Source organism: Panthera tigris, chromosome F3 (genome assembly GCF_018350195.1).
Source record: "Panthera tigris isolate Pti1 chromosome F3, P.tigris_Pti1_mat1.1, whole genome shotgun sequence".
Classification (NCBI taxonomy): domain Eukaryota; kingdom Metazoa; phylum Chordata; class Mammalia; order Carnivora; family Felidae; genus Panthera; species Panthera tigris.
In genome coordinates, this window is record NC_056678.1 from 23771519 (window position 1) to 23786863 (window position 15345).

At 34.1% G+C, this 15345-nt stretch overlaps 1 protein-coding gene across 5 annotated transcripts in view; it reads left to right on the forward strand.

Annotated features, from left to right (window-relative positions):
* Positions 1–15345, forward strand: part of EDEM3 (ER degradation enhancing alpha-mannosidase like protein 3) — a 68147-nt gene that overhangs the window by 29581 nt on the left and 23221 nt on the right. For 4 of the 5 annotated variants that reach the window (XM_042977044.1, XM_042977045.1, XM_042977048.1 and 1 more), the window contains 7 exons: positions 1406–1540; positions 3805–3910; positions 9723–9820; positions 11301–11426; positions 11632–11715; positions 13372–13455; positions 14001–14125. In XM_042977044.1, the coding sequence (XP_042832978.1) occupies positions 1406–1540; positions 3805–3910; positions 9723–9820; positions 11301–11426; positions 11632–11715; positions 13372–13455; positions 14001–14125 (758 nt within the window). The remainder of the gene's footprint in view (positions 1–1405; positions 1541–3804; positions 3911–9722; positions 9821–11300; positions 11427–11631; positions 11716–13371; positions 13456–14000; positions 14126–15345) is intronic. The other variant, XM_042977046.1, reaches the window with a different exon arrangement.

Genomic DNA, 15345 nt, shown 5'->3' on the forward strand with positions numbered 1-15345 from the left:
ATTTGCTCTGTCTGGATTTTAAGCTCCCTGAGGACCAAGGATCTTTTCAGTTATTTTATGTCTTAACGTAATACCCAGCACGTAGTAGATAACTACTGGTCAGTTGATTGTAATAATTAGTAGAACTAACCAGAAAATAATTTTCACTGTTGACTCTTACTGCAAATATTTATAAAAATTATTATACTTTAGCATAATTAATGTAAATTAATTTTAAAGTTTATTCTCAATTTTAATTCTGTAGGTAGAGATATAGGTAACATGGAAAGGACAAGGGATGGTTCCCATTCTGGTTCTTGGTTCAGAACTACCTGAAGTCATTTATTCTTTCAGAATTACAAATGATAGAGATAATTATGAATTTGAGTGGAGATAGAGAGATGCTGCTAGGCTAATAGCACATGAAACATGAGGTAAATTTTGCCTTAAGTGGCATTCTGCAAAGTGAGGTAAATGGCCAACATAGCAATCTGCTCTGTGTCTCACCTATGTTTCACTCTCGTTATTTGTTTATTGGTGGTGAGTGGGTACTATCCCTGTCTTCATGCATAGGTATTCCTAGAGTGTTGATTGGATACTGTTAAGGTAATAGGCATACCCAGCAATTGATTTCTGCAGCTAAGTCGAAATACAAATTTATTTGAACTTCTCCTTACGAGTCTGATAGTAAGTGATCTAGAAACACGATTTTTATTTGTTTTGTTGTTGTTGTTACGCTAAATCTTGGCATATGCTTGCTCTTTTGTTATTTATTTGGACTGTGGAAGACCATGATCAGTCTAGTCAGTTTGGTTCTGGTTCACCCAGTTTTATCACATAGTATAATGTGGTTGTCTTTGAATTATAAAAAAAAAAAAAACCTCCTTTGGAAAAAAATTTTTTGTGTTGTTTGATAGCCCATCAGCAAGGCTATACACTGTGTTTCAGAACTTTTAAAGCCTTTAAACAAAATTTTAATCTTTTAAATACACCCCATACCTAATCAGTTTTTTCACTGTGGAGGGCTAATATAGTACTGGTTTTTCACAAATTCTCAATTAAACTGAATTTCTCTTAGGGCTAGTCTAATATCCTATTCTTGTACTAACTGGTTTAAACTGTCCAGAGAATAAAATTGTTTTGGAAGGTATTTTCTCTATGTAATTCCTAAATGGGTACTTAATTTTGGTCTCATTGAGGAAGGAAATAAATGAAAACTTACCCCATGAATATATGTATGGTAGTATATACTTCACTAGATGTTAAATTGGAAAGTCACAAAGATCATCAGATTAAATTTCAGTGTTTAGGTATTTTATTAATTATTTCCATGATTTGATGAAAAATCTTGACTGAAAAATAATCTCTTATCCAGAAGCCATTATCTCTTGACAGTTGCTAATGATAATCTTCTGATTTTATTTAGATTAATTTAAAGTTTGGTATCAGAAAACCAGAAGCTCGGACAGGAACTGAGACAGATACCTGTACAGCTTGTGCAGGTACCTTGATCCTTGAGTTTGCTGCTTTAAGTCGATTCACAGGAGCAACAATATTTGAGGTTTGCTTTTCATAGTCTTTGATTTCTTGGGTTTTGGACATAACTAACTTTATATCTTTTTTTCATTGGTCAAGTATGAGGATTATCAATTGGAGGAGTACTGTTAGTTTAGGGAACTTTGGTCTGGATTCCATCACATGGTTTTTGTCAAAACCCCAGAAGTCATTGTGAGGTAGCTGTATGTTAAATACAACTTTGCATTTCTGTAAATTTTTAGCTCTATTCTTAGAAGACTTTTAGCTATATTCTATGAATTTGATATCACAAATGTCTTATATGAAAAACTGTCTTTTTGTTTATTCTACTTCTAGATGGTCTATTGCATTTCTGAAAGCTTCACTGAAACACAGTGAACTTTTTACTCTTGTCTTGACAGAGTCATAGCTGTAAGTTTTTTACTCCAAGGTTAATGTTATTTCTTATCTAAAAGACTTAATATTCCCTAAGTAATATGTTGTGGACTAGCTGTGTCTCACACTTTTAATTTTATCTGTATGTTTAAGCATGTCATTATAGTGCAATAGTATCACAAAATACCCTCTTTTTCAAACATATGATTTAGGAAAATTTTTAAAAATTCAGGAGATGGCACACAGAACAAGCCGAAATAGGGAATACTTAAAGACATTGGATCTGAGTGTAATTAAAATAAGTCAAGTGGTCTTTGTGTGTATGTGTATGTTTGGTTTAGTGTTTATTTTGTATTTTGCTGACATATTTTCCTTTCATTGAAAAGTATAGTCATTTTTGCATACTGTCTTAATTTAATTCGAATTACAAACTCTGAGATATTGATGCATTTATAGGATGGGCAAGTGAGACTTAAAGAGGATAAGATGCACAGCAAATAGGTGAATGAGTGGAATTGGAATTAGAATCCATGTCTTTCTAAATACAAAGTCCATACTCTTTCCACTAGTCTATTTTGTATTTATGAGTAAGTCTCTTGAAAATTATGATCTTTTTAACTTATGATTATACGTTAATTTATTGTAAGAGAAGCAACCTGATGCAGTTGACAGAGCATTGATCTAATATAGGGTTGGCAAACAACAGTCAGGGCCAAATCCAGCCACTGCCTGTTTTTGTGAATAAAGTTTTATTGAAACACAGCCATGTTTATTTATTTATTTTTATCTATGACTCCATTTGTGCTACAGTGACAGAGGTGAGTAATTGTGACACTGACTGTATAACCCGTAATGCCTAAAATATTTACTGTCTGGCCCTTATCAGAAAAAGTTTGTTGGTGTTGATCTAATAAAGAGATTAGAATTCTCATATTAGTTGTCCTGTAATTCAGGTTTAAACTTTGGATAAATCTTTGATTTCACTGGGCCTGTTTTCTTAGCTGTAAGATAGGAATAGGGAAATATAATCTTTATGAAACTTCTGGCCCTGAAGTTCTAGTGTTTAATTAAAGCCATAATCTGCTTTGTTCTAAAAAATCAGCATAAATAAGTTGAATCAAGAGTTAAGACTATTTTACACTCCTCTTAGATCTACAAAGTGGCAAATTGGTTTAACGATTTTTTTTCTTTTGTAGAAGTACTTCTCCAAAGCTAGAGTCATGCTCTGAAATTAATTTTAACTCTCTTGTAATGTCCTTTGCTTTTATCTTTTATAACATTTTTTCATCCAAAGCCAAGAATTTGATCAGAAATTATTTTAATTTAGTGTCCAATGGGTGAAAATAAATGGAAAAAAATGGTATCGTAAGGTTATAAATTTGGTATTGCCAAATGAATACTAGTTAATTTATTTAGTCTTCAGTAACAAAGTTTTATGCTATTTAAGAAGTGGGCTCTTGAAATGCCTGTTTGTGTTTCAAAGATGACATACCAACTTTGAAATTCTCTTCTAATTCTCTAAATAAGACTATCTAAGGAGATCTTCACTTTGTATTTAAATGATAGGCATTATTTTAGCAAGTACATTTAATTATGGCAGCAATTAATATAATTTAATAATACATGTGTGAATGTGAACTTACACTATCAGAGTAGATGAACGTGATGGTCTCAAAGTGAGATCACTGCCACTAAATAGCATTTTTAGACCTGTTCTTTTTAACTAGACTTGATTGGCTGAAAGAAAAAAAGCCAAGATTTTACTTGTAAGGAAGTTTAATATAATAAATCTTATCTTAGGAATTTTACTTAATTCTTAAAATATGCTGTGAGCCTTTGATTTTTTTTTCTTTGTCTCCTGTTTTCCAGAGACATATAGTTCTTCAGGTATGCTTTTCTTTTTTTTAATTATAGGAATACGCAAGAAAAGCTCTTGATTTTCTCTGGGAAAAAAGACAGCGAAGTAGTAATTTAGTAGGCGTGACTATAAATATTCATACTGGAGATTGGGTAAGAAAAGGTATGTAAGTCGGGCTTCTTAAGCCTTCATATCCTCAGAATGGTTGGGAAATAAAGGATTTTCATTTGTTAAAATAATCTTTGGGACAGTATAAAGCATAGTTTTTCACCAGATTTTCTAGAATTTTAGCTAATTTAACTTGATTTTCTTCTTTGGTGCCAAATAATAGCACACTTACTCTAGATGGGCTTACTGATTTGTTTCATATTTTATTGGGTATAGCATTATAGATATAGGGTATAGATGAAACACTAGAACTATTCCTTTGAGAACTAGAGGATCAGAATACCTCAGCCATCTCACATTAAGTGGAAATCTGTATTTAATGTTATCACCAGCCCTTATTAAAATGAATTGGACTCGTGAGACGTGTTATTTGAACAAACCAAATATAGTGTTATATAAAGAATATGAATGAATCTTTATAAGACACTCCTATAAAACATAGATGAATGGAAATATACTAGAATATTCCTAAGGAGATTATTTTACTTATTATCTATTTAGTATTATAGAAGATTTTTCCAAATTTTGTCTGTAGGGTTCCTGAAACTAATCTGAATTCTGGCTTCAGAATTCTGCAGTTTCTTTTTTTAAACTTGCTTGGAGCCCCACATTGGGCATGGAGCCTATTTAAAAACAAAACAAAAAAAAAGAAAACAGTATAATCTGCTTGGAACTGAAGTGCAAATTCATCAGAATTAATTTTCAATTATAATTTTTGGTTTATGACACACTCATCATTGGTCCATGCATGGCCCATTTTGCTTAGTCATTTTTAAGAATGTAGTAAGGAAGGACCTACAAATGGGCCATCCATTACTTGACAACATGCACTTCTGCGTATGGTCCTTGACTCTCTCTACCTGTGCAATCCTACATCTCTGCCTTCTCTAACTGAAATAGTCATCATTCTTATGACTGATGATTTGCTTTTAATAAAGTTATATTACATCTGTATGTATTCTTAAAAAAGTACATTTCTTTGTTTTAAACTTTATAAAATCCTATGTCCTGTATACTTTTGAGACTCTTTCACTTAATATGATTTTGCTAAGATTCATGCATATTATTACATGAAGGCATATTTCATTTTATTTTGACTGCTGTCTAATATTTTATTGGATGAATGAACCACAATCTAAGTATTTAGATAGTTTCCAGGATTTTACTGTTGTGAATAATAGTGCTGTGAATATTTTTTATGTTTCTCCTGTTGTACATGTTTAAGAGTTTTTCTTGGCTATATATGTAGGAGTGGAAGTTTTAGATCATAGGATAAATTAATGTTCAGCTTTAGGAGATAATGTCAAAATTGTTTTCAACATCGTTTTCCAAAGTCATTTCACCACTTTATACTTCCATCAGCAACATATAAGAGATCCCTTGAATTAACATCCTCTCCATTGAGTATTGTCAGACTCAAAAACGATTTTGCAATAAAATGGGTATAAAATGATTTCCCATTGTGGTTTCATTTGTATTTCTTTGACCATTGATGATGTTTAACACCTCTTCGTATTTAGTGGTCATATAGGTTTCCCTTTTTTTTTTTTTTTTTTTTGATATTGATGTTTTTGTATTTTGTCCATTTTCTACTCAGTTGTGCTTTTAAAAAATATTATTGAGGGGCACCTGGGTGGCTCAGTTGGTTAAGCATCCAACTCTTGATTTTGGCTCAGGTCATGATCTCGCGGTTTGTGGGATTGAGCCCAGAGTTGGGTGCTGCTCTGAGAGTGTGGAGCTTGCTTGGGTTTCTCTCTCTCTCAAAATAAATAAAGTTAAAAAACCTCACTTTATAAAAAAAATAGTGTTGATACCTATGTGATACTTACGATCTATGTGATAACTATCCTTTGAAATTTATTGACATTTTCTTTTTGGCCTGGAACATAGCCAGTTTTTGTGAACATTTTGCTTTAAAAAGTGTGTATTTTCTAATTGTTGTATGTAGATATCTATATATATCAATTTGCTTAATTTGTTCAGATCTTTGCTGATTTTGTTTGCTTGAACTCTCAAGAATTAAGAAAGGTGGATAACGTTTCTGACAAAGATAATGGACTAATATCTGCCTATAGTTCTATTGGTGCACTGGTCTATTTTATTGGGTGCATACATTTAAAATTGCTCTCTTCTTGGTTGAACCTTCCATCATTATGCAGTGATCATCTCTAATAATGTATTTTGTCTTTTAGTCTGTTTAATCTGATAGCAGTACAGCTCCATCAGCTTTATATTGTTTAATTGCCTGATGAGTGTTTTTTCTATCCTTTTACTTTGAGTCTTTGCAGGTGCTCATGCTATAACTCTTATAAAATGTGTAAGTTTGTAAAAGCCAATTTGTCTTATCTTTTAATTGGTGATTTCAGTCCATTCACATTTACTTCTTTTTTTAATATATTTGGGCTTATACTATCTTAATTGTAATTTCAGTGTGTTCCACTTTAATCAGTGTGTTTTCTCTTTATCTTTTTGTTATTAAATGAAACTTATATTTACCTTCTAGTAAGACATGGACTTTAGCATGTTCTCCTGTCTCTGTCTCCACTCGCCCCACCCCTCATTTCCCATTATATTGATATTATATAGTTGGTTCTTATTCACTCTGAATGTGTTCTTTTTTCTTTTGGTCTTAGTGCTACCCTCCTTTTCCTTTAAAGGTAACAGACCGTCAAGATATTTGCTCACTTGTACTTTGTATATTGCTCTCAACATCTGTTAGATTTGCCTCTCTTCTTATTTAAGTAATTATTCCTGCTTTCAGTAGCTTTAATAGCTACTGAGGCCTTTAATGGCTGACAGTCATTTTATTATGCTTTCGTATTTGAGTGAAGGTTTGGCTGTATATAATTTTCTGTTTAAGTTCTTTTCCTTCAAGTCTTTAAAAATACAACTCTATTGTCTTCTTACATCCTGCTAAAAAATCTGATATTATTCTGATTTTTATGCCCTTGTGTGTATGATCTACTCTTTCTTTCTCGAAGATTAAGAATATTGAATGCAAAGAGGGTTGCCTGGGTGGCTCAGTCTGTTAAGCGTCCGACTTTGGCTCAGGTCATGATCTCACAGTTCGTGGGTTAGATCCCTGTGTCGGGCTCTGTGCTGACAGCTCAGAGCCTGGAACCTGCTTTAGATTCTGTGTCTCCCTCTCTCTCTGCCCCTTCCCCACTTGTGTTCTCTCTCTCTCTTTCTCTCTCAAAAATAAATAAACATTAAAAATTAAAAAGCAATAAAAAGAATATTGAATGTAAAGAAAATTTTCTAAAAATTTCACTATAGTTTTAGATGTAAAATATTCTTTAGCTCTCCTTTTGGTATTCTATCGGTCCTTTCTACTTAAAATCTTTGGTTTTTTTTTTAAGTTTATTTATTTGGGAGGGGGGCAGAGAGAGAATCCCAAGCAGGCTCCCCACTGTCAGCACGGAGTTTGACATGGGGCTCAATCCCACAACTGTGAAATCATGATCTAAGCCAAAATCAAGAGTCATACACTTAGCCAACTGAGCCACTCAGGCGCCCCTAAAATCTTTTATGTTTTTAATTGCTGAAAACTGGTCTTATTTTTTATTTTTTTCATCTTATTTTTTAGATGTTCTTTTCATTTTTATTTGTCTTTTTGCAATTCCTATTATCTTAATCACTTCTATTTCTATCCTCTGTATGTCTTAGCCTGTGTGTGTGTGTGTGTGTGTGTGTGTGTGTGTGTGTGTGTGTGTATTTTTTTTTCCCCCCCTGCCTTTTCTTTCTTCTGGAAGATTGCTTCTGGTCTTCCAGTTGGCTCATCTGTTCCTCAGCTGCATCCTTTCTGCTGTATATCCCATCTGTTATGTTACTTTAACTGTGTATTTTTATTCCATATGTTTCTGCCCGATTAAAGAATTTTTTCTTGTTGGGGCACCTGGCTGATTTTAGTCAATACAGCATGTGACTCTTGATCTTAGGGTTGTGAGTTCAAGCTCCAAGTTGGGTGGAGAACTTACTTAAAATTCTTTTTCCTATTTTACTGCTAATATCTTTCCTATCTCTTCAGTATGTTTGTTAGGCTAAATTTTTAAAAAAATTTTAAAGTTTGTTTATTTATTTTGAGAGAAAGAGAGCACAAGCAGGAAAGGGGCAGAGAGAAGGAGAGGCAGAATCCCAAACAGGCTCCACACTATCAGTGCAGAGCCCCATGTGGGCCTTGAACTCACAAACTGTGAGATCACAACCCAAGCCAAGATCAAGAGTTGGACGCATAACTGAATGTGCCACCCAGGTGCCCCTATTTGGCTAATTTTAAAATTAAATAATTTAAAATGGGTGTGCCTGTTCTATTCTGATAAGTTCTTATTCTAGTACATTCTTTTTATTTTTAGAAAGTCATGCTGCTTAAATGTTTTTGGCCTACAAGTTCATGTTCTTTGTCACCTACTCTGTGGAAAGATCAGATTCCAATCCCTGTCATCCTCAGTGATCTTAGGGATGAATTCTAAGAAATTTTTTTTAAAAACACTGATGCTTAGATTCCTAGAGATTCTGATTCAGTTGACATTGAGTGTTCCCTGGGTATAGGGATTTGTAAGATTGTAATTATAATTTAGATTGTAATTCACTAGCCTCATTTGTGGGGAAAAGTAGGGGAAAGAATGTCTAAAATTAGTCCGCCACTCTTTTGTTCAGTTCCTTATGCAGGGCTTCTATGATGCCCAGATTTTACCCTGAGGATACCTGGAGCATAGACTGAGTTGTAGCAAGGATAGGAGGAGACATTGTGTCTTATGACAGTGGTGGGACAGAAGCATCTGCAAAGCTCTAGCAGTTTCCCACCTGACTGACTTTCTTAGCCATTTCTGGCCGCCTTCTGTTCCTGGCCAAGGCCACCCTCTCCCCCACCTTCCCTTTTTCTGCCGCGAGGTTTCTTACAGGTTTTTATTTTCTTTCTTTGGTCCATTTTAATGATGATCTTGGAGGAAGAGGCCACTAGTCACACTAGGTGCAGCAATTAGAATTGTCACCTCTAGTGGGGTGCCTGTCTGGCTTAGTAGAGCATGCAACTCTTGATCTCGGGGTTGTAGGTTCCAGCCCCATGTTGGGTGTAGAGATTACTTTAAAATCTTAAAAAGCGGGGAAAAAAAAGAATTGATACCTCTAAACAGCTGCAGTCTTGATTTCATATCTACTCTAACTCTACAGATTGATGTCTTACTGATTAAGGGTGTAATTTTTTTTAAAAAAATTGCACAATGGTCCTCTCTAGTATTTCCTCTTTGGAGTTCCTCACTAAGAAAATGAGCTTTGAAAAACTTCTTAAAACTAGTATCTCCTGCTTTTTTTTTTTTTTTTTTTTTTTTAGTTTTTTTAACATTTCTATTCATTTTTGAGAGACAGAGAGAGTCAGAGTGTGAGCAGGGATGGGGCAGAGAGAGAGACAGAAAATCTGAAGCAGGCTCCAGGCTCTGAGCTGTCACACAGAGCTTGACATGGGGCTTGAACTCATGAAGTGTGAGATCATGACCTGAGCCGAAGCCGGACACTTAACCCACTGAGCCACCCAGGCACCCCTCCTGCTTTTAAATAAGGTTTATGTAACCAGTTTTGCAAAGTAAGAGTGTTTTTTTTTTTGTAAACATACAGACATCAGCAAGGAATTGTCGGTTATTCAAATAGTAGGGTTAATATTTCTGTAAATGTTGAATTTTTACTGTAAACACAATTTCATGTTTAGACCAGTGTTTCATTCTTAGTGTACTAATATCCTTACTTGTACTCTGTAAAGAGTTTTTAAGACTGTTTAAATAAAGAATTGTGTTTATGTGTATTTTTTCCATAGATAGTGGAGTTGGAGCAGGGATTGATTCATATTATGAATATCTGTTGAAAGCCTATGTCTTACTTGGAGATGACAGTTTTCTGGAAAGATTTAATACAGTAAGTTGATCCAATTTTATATTAATTTTAGAGCCAATTTTATTTGCCAGATTTTGATAGAAGTTCAATTATCTGAGTGGCAATCTGAGAAATAATTTGTTTTTAAACGTGTGTGTGTGTGTGTGTGTGTGTGTGTGTGTGTGTTTGTCAGTATTCCCTGATGATGTTGGGCAGGGATAGGACAAAACTATATAAATTCCAAAAATTAGTTTACAAAGTTTTTCATTGTAAACTAATTTCAATTTCATTTTCATTACAAAAGTTTTCATTTTCATCTCTTATCAAAGTTTTTAAGATCTGCCAGTAAGTAATAAAATGGGTAGATTTGAGTTTTACCTAATCTTCTACGCATGAAGAGAATTTGTTGGAATAAATTACTAGTTATTTTTTTCCTGTGGATTCCAATTCTTTGTGAAAACTTGGAAGTTTGACCTACTCCTTGATCACATCAAGCATACAGGGCTTTGGATACCTAGGAGAAACTAGTGAGTGTTCATTTCAAAAGCAGGTCTGTAAGTCTTAAGTCTGGGTCAGAATTACAGGCATAGTTTTAAGAGAGAAGGGTAAGGATTACTGAACCTGATTGGATTGCCTTTGTAATTGAAGCAAAATGAAATCAGTACAGCAAACTCATCAGCTGTATCACTGTGGTTTTTTTTGAAATTATTTATAATTTGTTTGTGCACCCATCAATTCACCCACATTACTGTGAGACAGTACAGTGTAGTGACTGAAGTATGGGAATTGCTCTGAGTTTAAATCCTGGTTGTACCACTGGTTTTGTGACTTTGGGCAAGTAACTTTACACTGTTTGTCTCTGTTCCTTATCCATAAAATGGAAATAGTAGTACCATTCATGGAGATACTGGAAGGATTAAATGAGCTAGGGCATATGAAGTGTTACAGCCGTGTCTCAGCATCTAGCAGATACTCAGTAATGGTTATTAAATAATATACAAGTTAGGAAAAACCAGTAAGAGACCCAATAATAAGTTATCGATTGAATACTTTAAAAAACACTATCATATATTGTTTATTAGATTACTACAAGATTTTCTTGAGGTGAACAGAACAGATTATTTTTGTTGGCTCATTACCATTCATTGACTAACAGCTCAACCTGTTGTTGTCAAAGCTGAGAAATATCTAAGGGAAGAAGATAAAAGAAGGGGAAAAAAGAGTTTTTAAGAACATAAAAGACATCCCATCAGGGATGGGATGTTCAGATCTGTTCCCCTCCAAAGATCTTATATTAACTATAGTCTTTAATATTCTGTATCAGAATTAACACAGGGGAGTATATATATTTTAGAAAGATTCCCATACAGAATAACTTAAATATTTACATAATTACTTAGTAAATTTATTTATATATAAATTCAGCTTTACTTTCTTCACAGCGTGATTTAACGAAATGCTGTTTTTAGAGTAGTACATCTTTTTTCATCTGCTTTCATGAACACATGTTGTGATCTTCTAGCATTACGATGCCATAATGAGGTACATTAGCCAGCCACCTCTTCTACTTGATGTGCATATCCACAAGCCAATGCTCAATGCTCGGACTTGGATGGATGCTTTGCTCGCCTTTTTTCCAGGTTTGCAGGTAAAAAAACCCCAAAACAAAACACTGTACTTTCTTAATATTAATGTAGAATGATGAAGTACATTTGTGACCTCTAAAATGGAATTACCAAAATGGAGTCACATTTTAAAATGTATTAATGTGCAGCTTTCTATGTATATAATGACTCTAGACAAAATCAATTCCTATTTTATTAGGTAATTTTGTTGTTATTGTTGACTTCTAGGTCTTAAAGGGGGATATTAGGCCTGCCATTGAAACTCATGAAATGTTGTATCAGGTGATTAAAAAACACAATTTCCTACCAGAGGTAAGCAAATAATCTTTGGAATTCTAATTTATATATACTGTAACTTGCTAATTTAATAATGTACCAAGTGTCATCTTCAGGGTTGGTTTATTCTCTTTTTCTGTTTTTTCCCGGTTAAATAGTATATCCATTTATATTTGGTTTATAAACTATTACATATGGTTTTCCTTTTTCTCATATACCAAAAGAATTCAAGTTTAAGGTAATGCTGGACTTTTGTGTAAAAAAACCCAAAAACCCAAATTAGTATTTTTCAGCCTTTCTAATCCACGCCATTAGATATGCATTGTCTAGTTCTAACTTTCACATATATCCATCAGCTAGAGAGACTTTTTTTTACTCTTTATTTTCTGAAGCTTATTTTATGAAAATGATAGACATTGAACATACTCTTGCTGATCACATAGACTGCCTGGTTTTTATATATTAGTAATAAATATTATTTCTAGCTTGATATGGCAAGATTTTAATAGCACACATTTTGGCTTTCCAGAAATGTACCATTAAAAATTTTCAAACTCATGTGTGACCTTGTTCTGTCGCTGCTTATTCCCTACACTGTGGGATATCTGAGCATTCCTAAAGTGTTTGTTTTAGAAAGTATAGTTATATTAGCCTTCAAGTAAGTAGGACTGTACATTGTAGAAAATTTGCATTCACTCTGAATAAACTGACGTTTCAACTAAATACGTCTTACCGCAGATGAAGTTTCATTTGGTTCCCACAAAGGTTTTGGTCTTGGGGGCTGGGGTGGCTCAGTTGGTTAAGCATCCCACTCTTGATTTCAGCTCAAGTCATGATCTCACGGTTTTCAGATAGAGCCCCACATTGGGCTCTGTGCTGAGCATGGAGCCTTCTTGGGATTCTCTTACCCCTCTTTCTCTGCCTCCCCCCTTTTAAAAATAAATAAACTTTTAAAACTAAAAAAACAAAGTTTTAGTTTTATTTTGATCTTTTTTTTAACACTTTATTTTCTTTTTTGAGAGACAGAAACAGAGTGTAAGCAGGGGAGGGGCAGAGAGAGACAGGGAGACACAGAATCCAAAGGCTCCAGGCTCTGCGCTGTCGGCACAGAGCCTGATGCGGGGCTTGAACCCACGAATGTGAGATCATGATCCGAGCCGAAGTTGGATGCTCAACTGATGGAGCCATCCAAGCGCCCCTTAATCTTTTTTTTTAACCAGTTGGCTCTGTTAGTAAATAATTTCAAGTGAGACTAGTGTAGTTTTTTAACTAATGCCCTGTCTCACTCTGCAGAGGATTGAGGTTATAAAAGAAAATATATGCTAAAATGCCAAAATAGAAACATAAGAACTAGGGACTTAAGAGGGGAAAATGGAGATAAGGAAAAAGAAAAGACAAAGGCCCATGTAGTGGCATTACTGAGTTTCATAGTTTTCTCTAAGCTTCCTAATAGCCAGAATGATCATTTACAAAAATAATTACATTTAATTGGTAAAAATAGCACCTTACCAAAAATGAATTGGGATTTTAAGCGATGAAAATTTTCATTTTGTAGATGAAAGTTATCAATATTTTAATTATTTTTAAATTGTTTGTGGTCTAATTCATGTGCTATTATATTATATACTCTGGAGTCACTTGTTTATTTTTTAACTCACATTACGGTACCTATTTATATGTTGTTTTGTCCAGGCATTTACGACAGATTTCAGGGTACATTGGGCTCAACATCCTTTAAGACCAGAATTTGCAGAAAGTACCTACTTCTTGTATAAAGTAAGCTATTTTACCTCTTTTTTTTTTTTTTTTGCTGTTTAACACCCATTTTGTGTTGGATATCTCACTATCTTATAATAGTAATTGGGTTTTCAGACTGCTTGTTTAATGTTATAATGATTGGATATGTTACAGTTTACATTCATCTAGTCCATAGTTACTGAAAGATGTAAGAATTGACATCTAAGTTTTTTGTCTTTTCAAAATACTTGTATAAACATTTCTATATAGAGTTTTATATTTGAGAGCTGCTTTCTAAAGCATGTCTCTTACCTTTCTTTAATCAGGCCACCTTTCTGGGTATTAAAAATTTTATCTAAGGGTTGAGATATATAGTTGGACAGCTTTCCAGTTGTGTGTTTAAGAAATTCCATAAAGCAGATCCATGGCTTATTTTCAGAGCTAAGTTCTATGTAACCTGTGTTCCAGTGCCTGATACAATGCCTAAGCACCTAGTAGGTACTCAATAAATATCTGACAAATGAGTGGGTGTATGGTAATATATAAGCTATATATATGTATACATATATTCTCCTTTTTAATAGGCTACAGGAGATCCTTACTACCTTGAAGTAGGGAAAACACTTATTGAAAATTTAAATAAATATGCTAGAGTGCCTTGCGGATTTGCTGCCATGAAGGATGTTCGTACTGGAAGTCATGAGGACAGGTAAAACAATTCCTAACATCCCCTTTCCTCAGGGTAACTTACAGCAACACAAAATAGGACTCTTAGGTAGAATTCAGATAAGCTTTACAAAGGGTATTTGAAGATGCAAAACTTAGTTCGTCGTGTTTAATTTCTAAACTCTCTTGAATAGGCTGATTTAAAACTGTTTGAAAAGTTTGTATTTTTATCATAGTGCCTGGCATATAGTAGGTGCTCAAATGATTTTTACACAGATGAACAAATGATTGTTAAATATCAGAACCTTAGTATTAGGAATGGGGTGTTCTGTGTTAATTTCTGACACTTTACATAATATAAAAACTGTTACCAGGGTGATGAATGATCTGAATTATGATATATGTCAAGAATTCCTCAAAGTAGTATCGTGGTTAACGTATATTCTTATTCTGTTGCCGGTTTGGAGGCTGGGGAAGACCACTGGCAGTTTCTGTTTCATTGGTTACTGATAGATGTAGATGGCATGAAATAAGCTATAAAAAGCATACTTTGGTTACTGTGATAGTCGCTAACATTCCAGTTATTTTAACTGTCCAGAAAATAGCAACACACTAGTTTCTAATGAACACTAAAGTTTATTTATTTGGTTAGCAAATGTTCATTCCATAGGCATTTATGAGGTGTCTTATATGCCAGAGTTATACTAGTTTTTGAGGATTAAAGATAGGAAGACATGTCTTTTCCATCTTTGAATCACTGAGAATGGATGGGTAAATAAATTTTAAAACATTGTATAAGTGCTGTGAAACATATTAAAGGGACATGAAATGCAAATTGGGATGTGACAGTCACTGGAAGACCACTGGAGGTTCTTGTATCTTGAAGGATGAACAAGGGTTAGGAAGAAGTACTAAAAGGACTTTGAGGCAGAGGGACTAGAGGCAGGTGAGACACAGCACTTGTCATCTACTCGGAATTATCCCTTAGTCCTTCACTCCGAGTATTTAGATAATAATTAATGAGGCTTGGGACCTACTTCCCTGATCATAGCTGATGAAAACTGGTTAGGTTTTTAGAAACTGGCATGCAGATACCAGCAAGAAATGAAAGCAAATAGGCTGTGTATTTGTTTTTAACATTTATTCACTGCTTCCCACCTTCTGGGTGCTCTTTTTTTTTTTTTTTTTTTTTTTTTTTTTTTTTTTGAGAGAGAGTGAGAGATGGTATGCAAGCACAGCGGGGGCGTGGAGAGGGAGCACGAA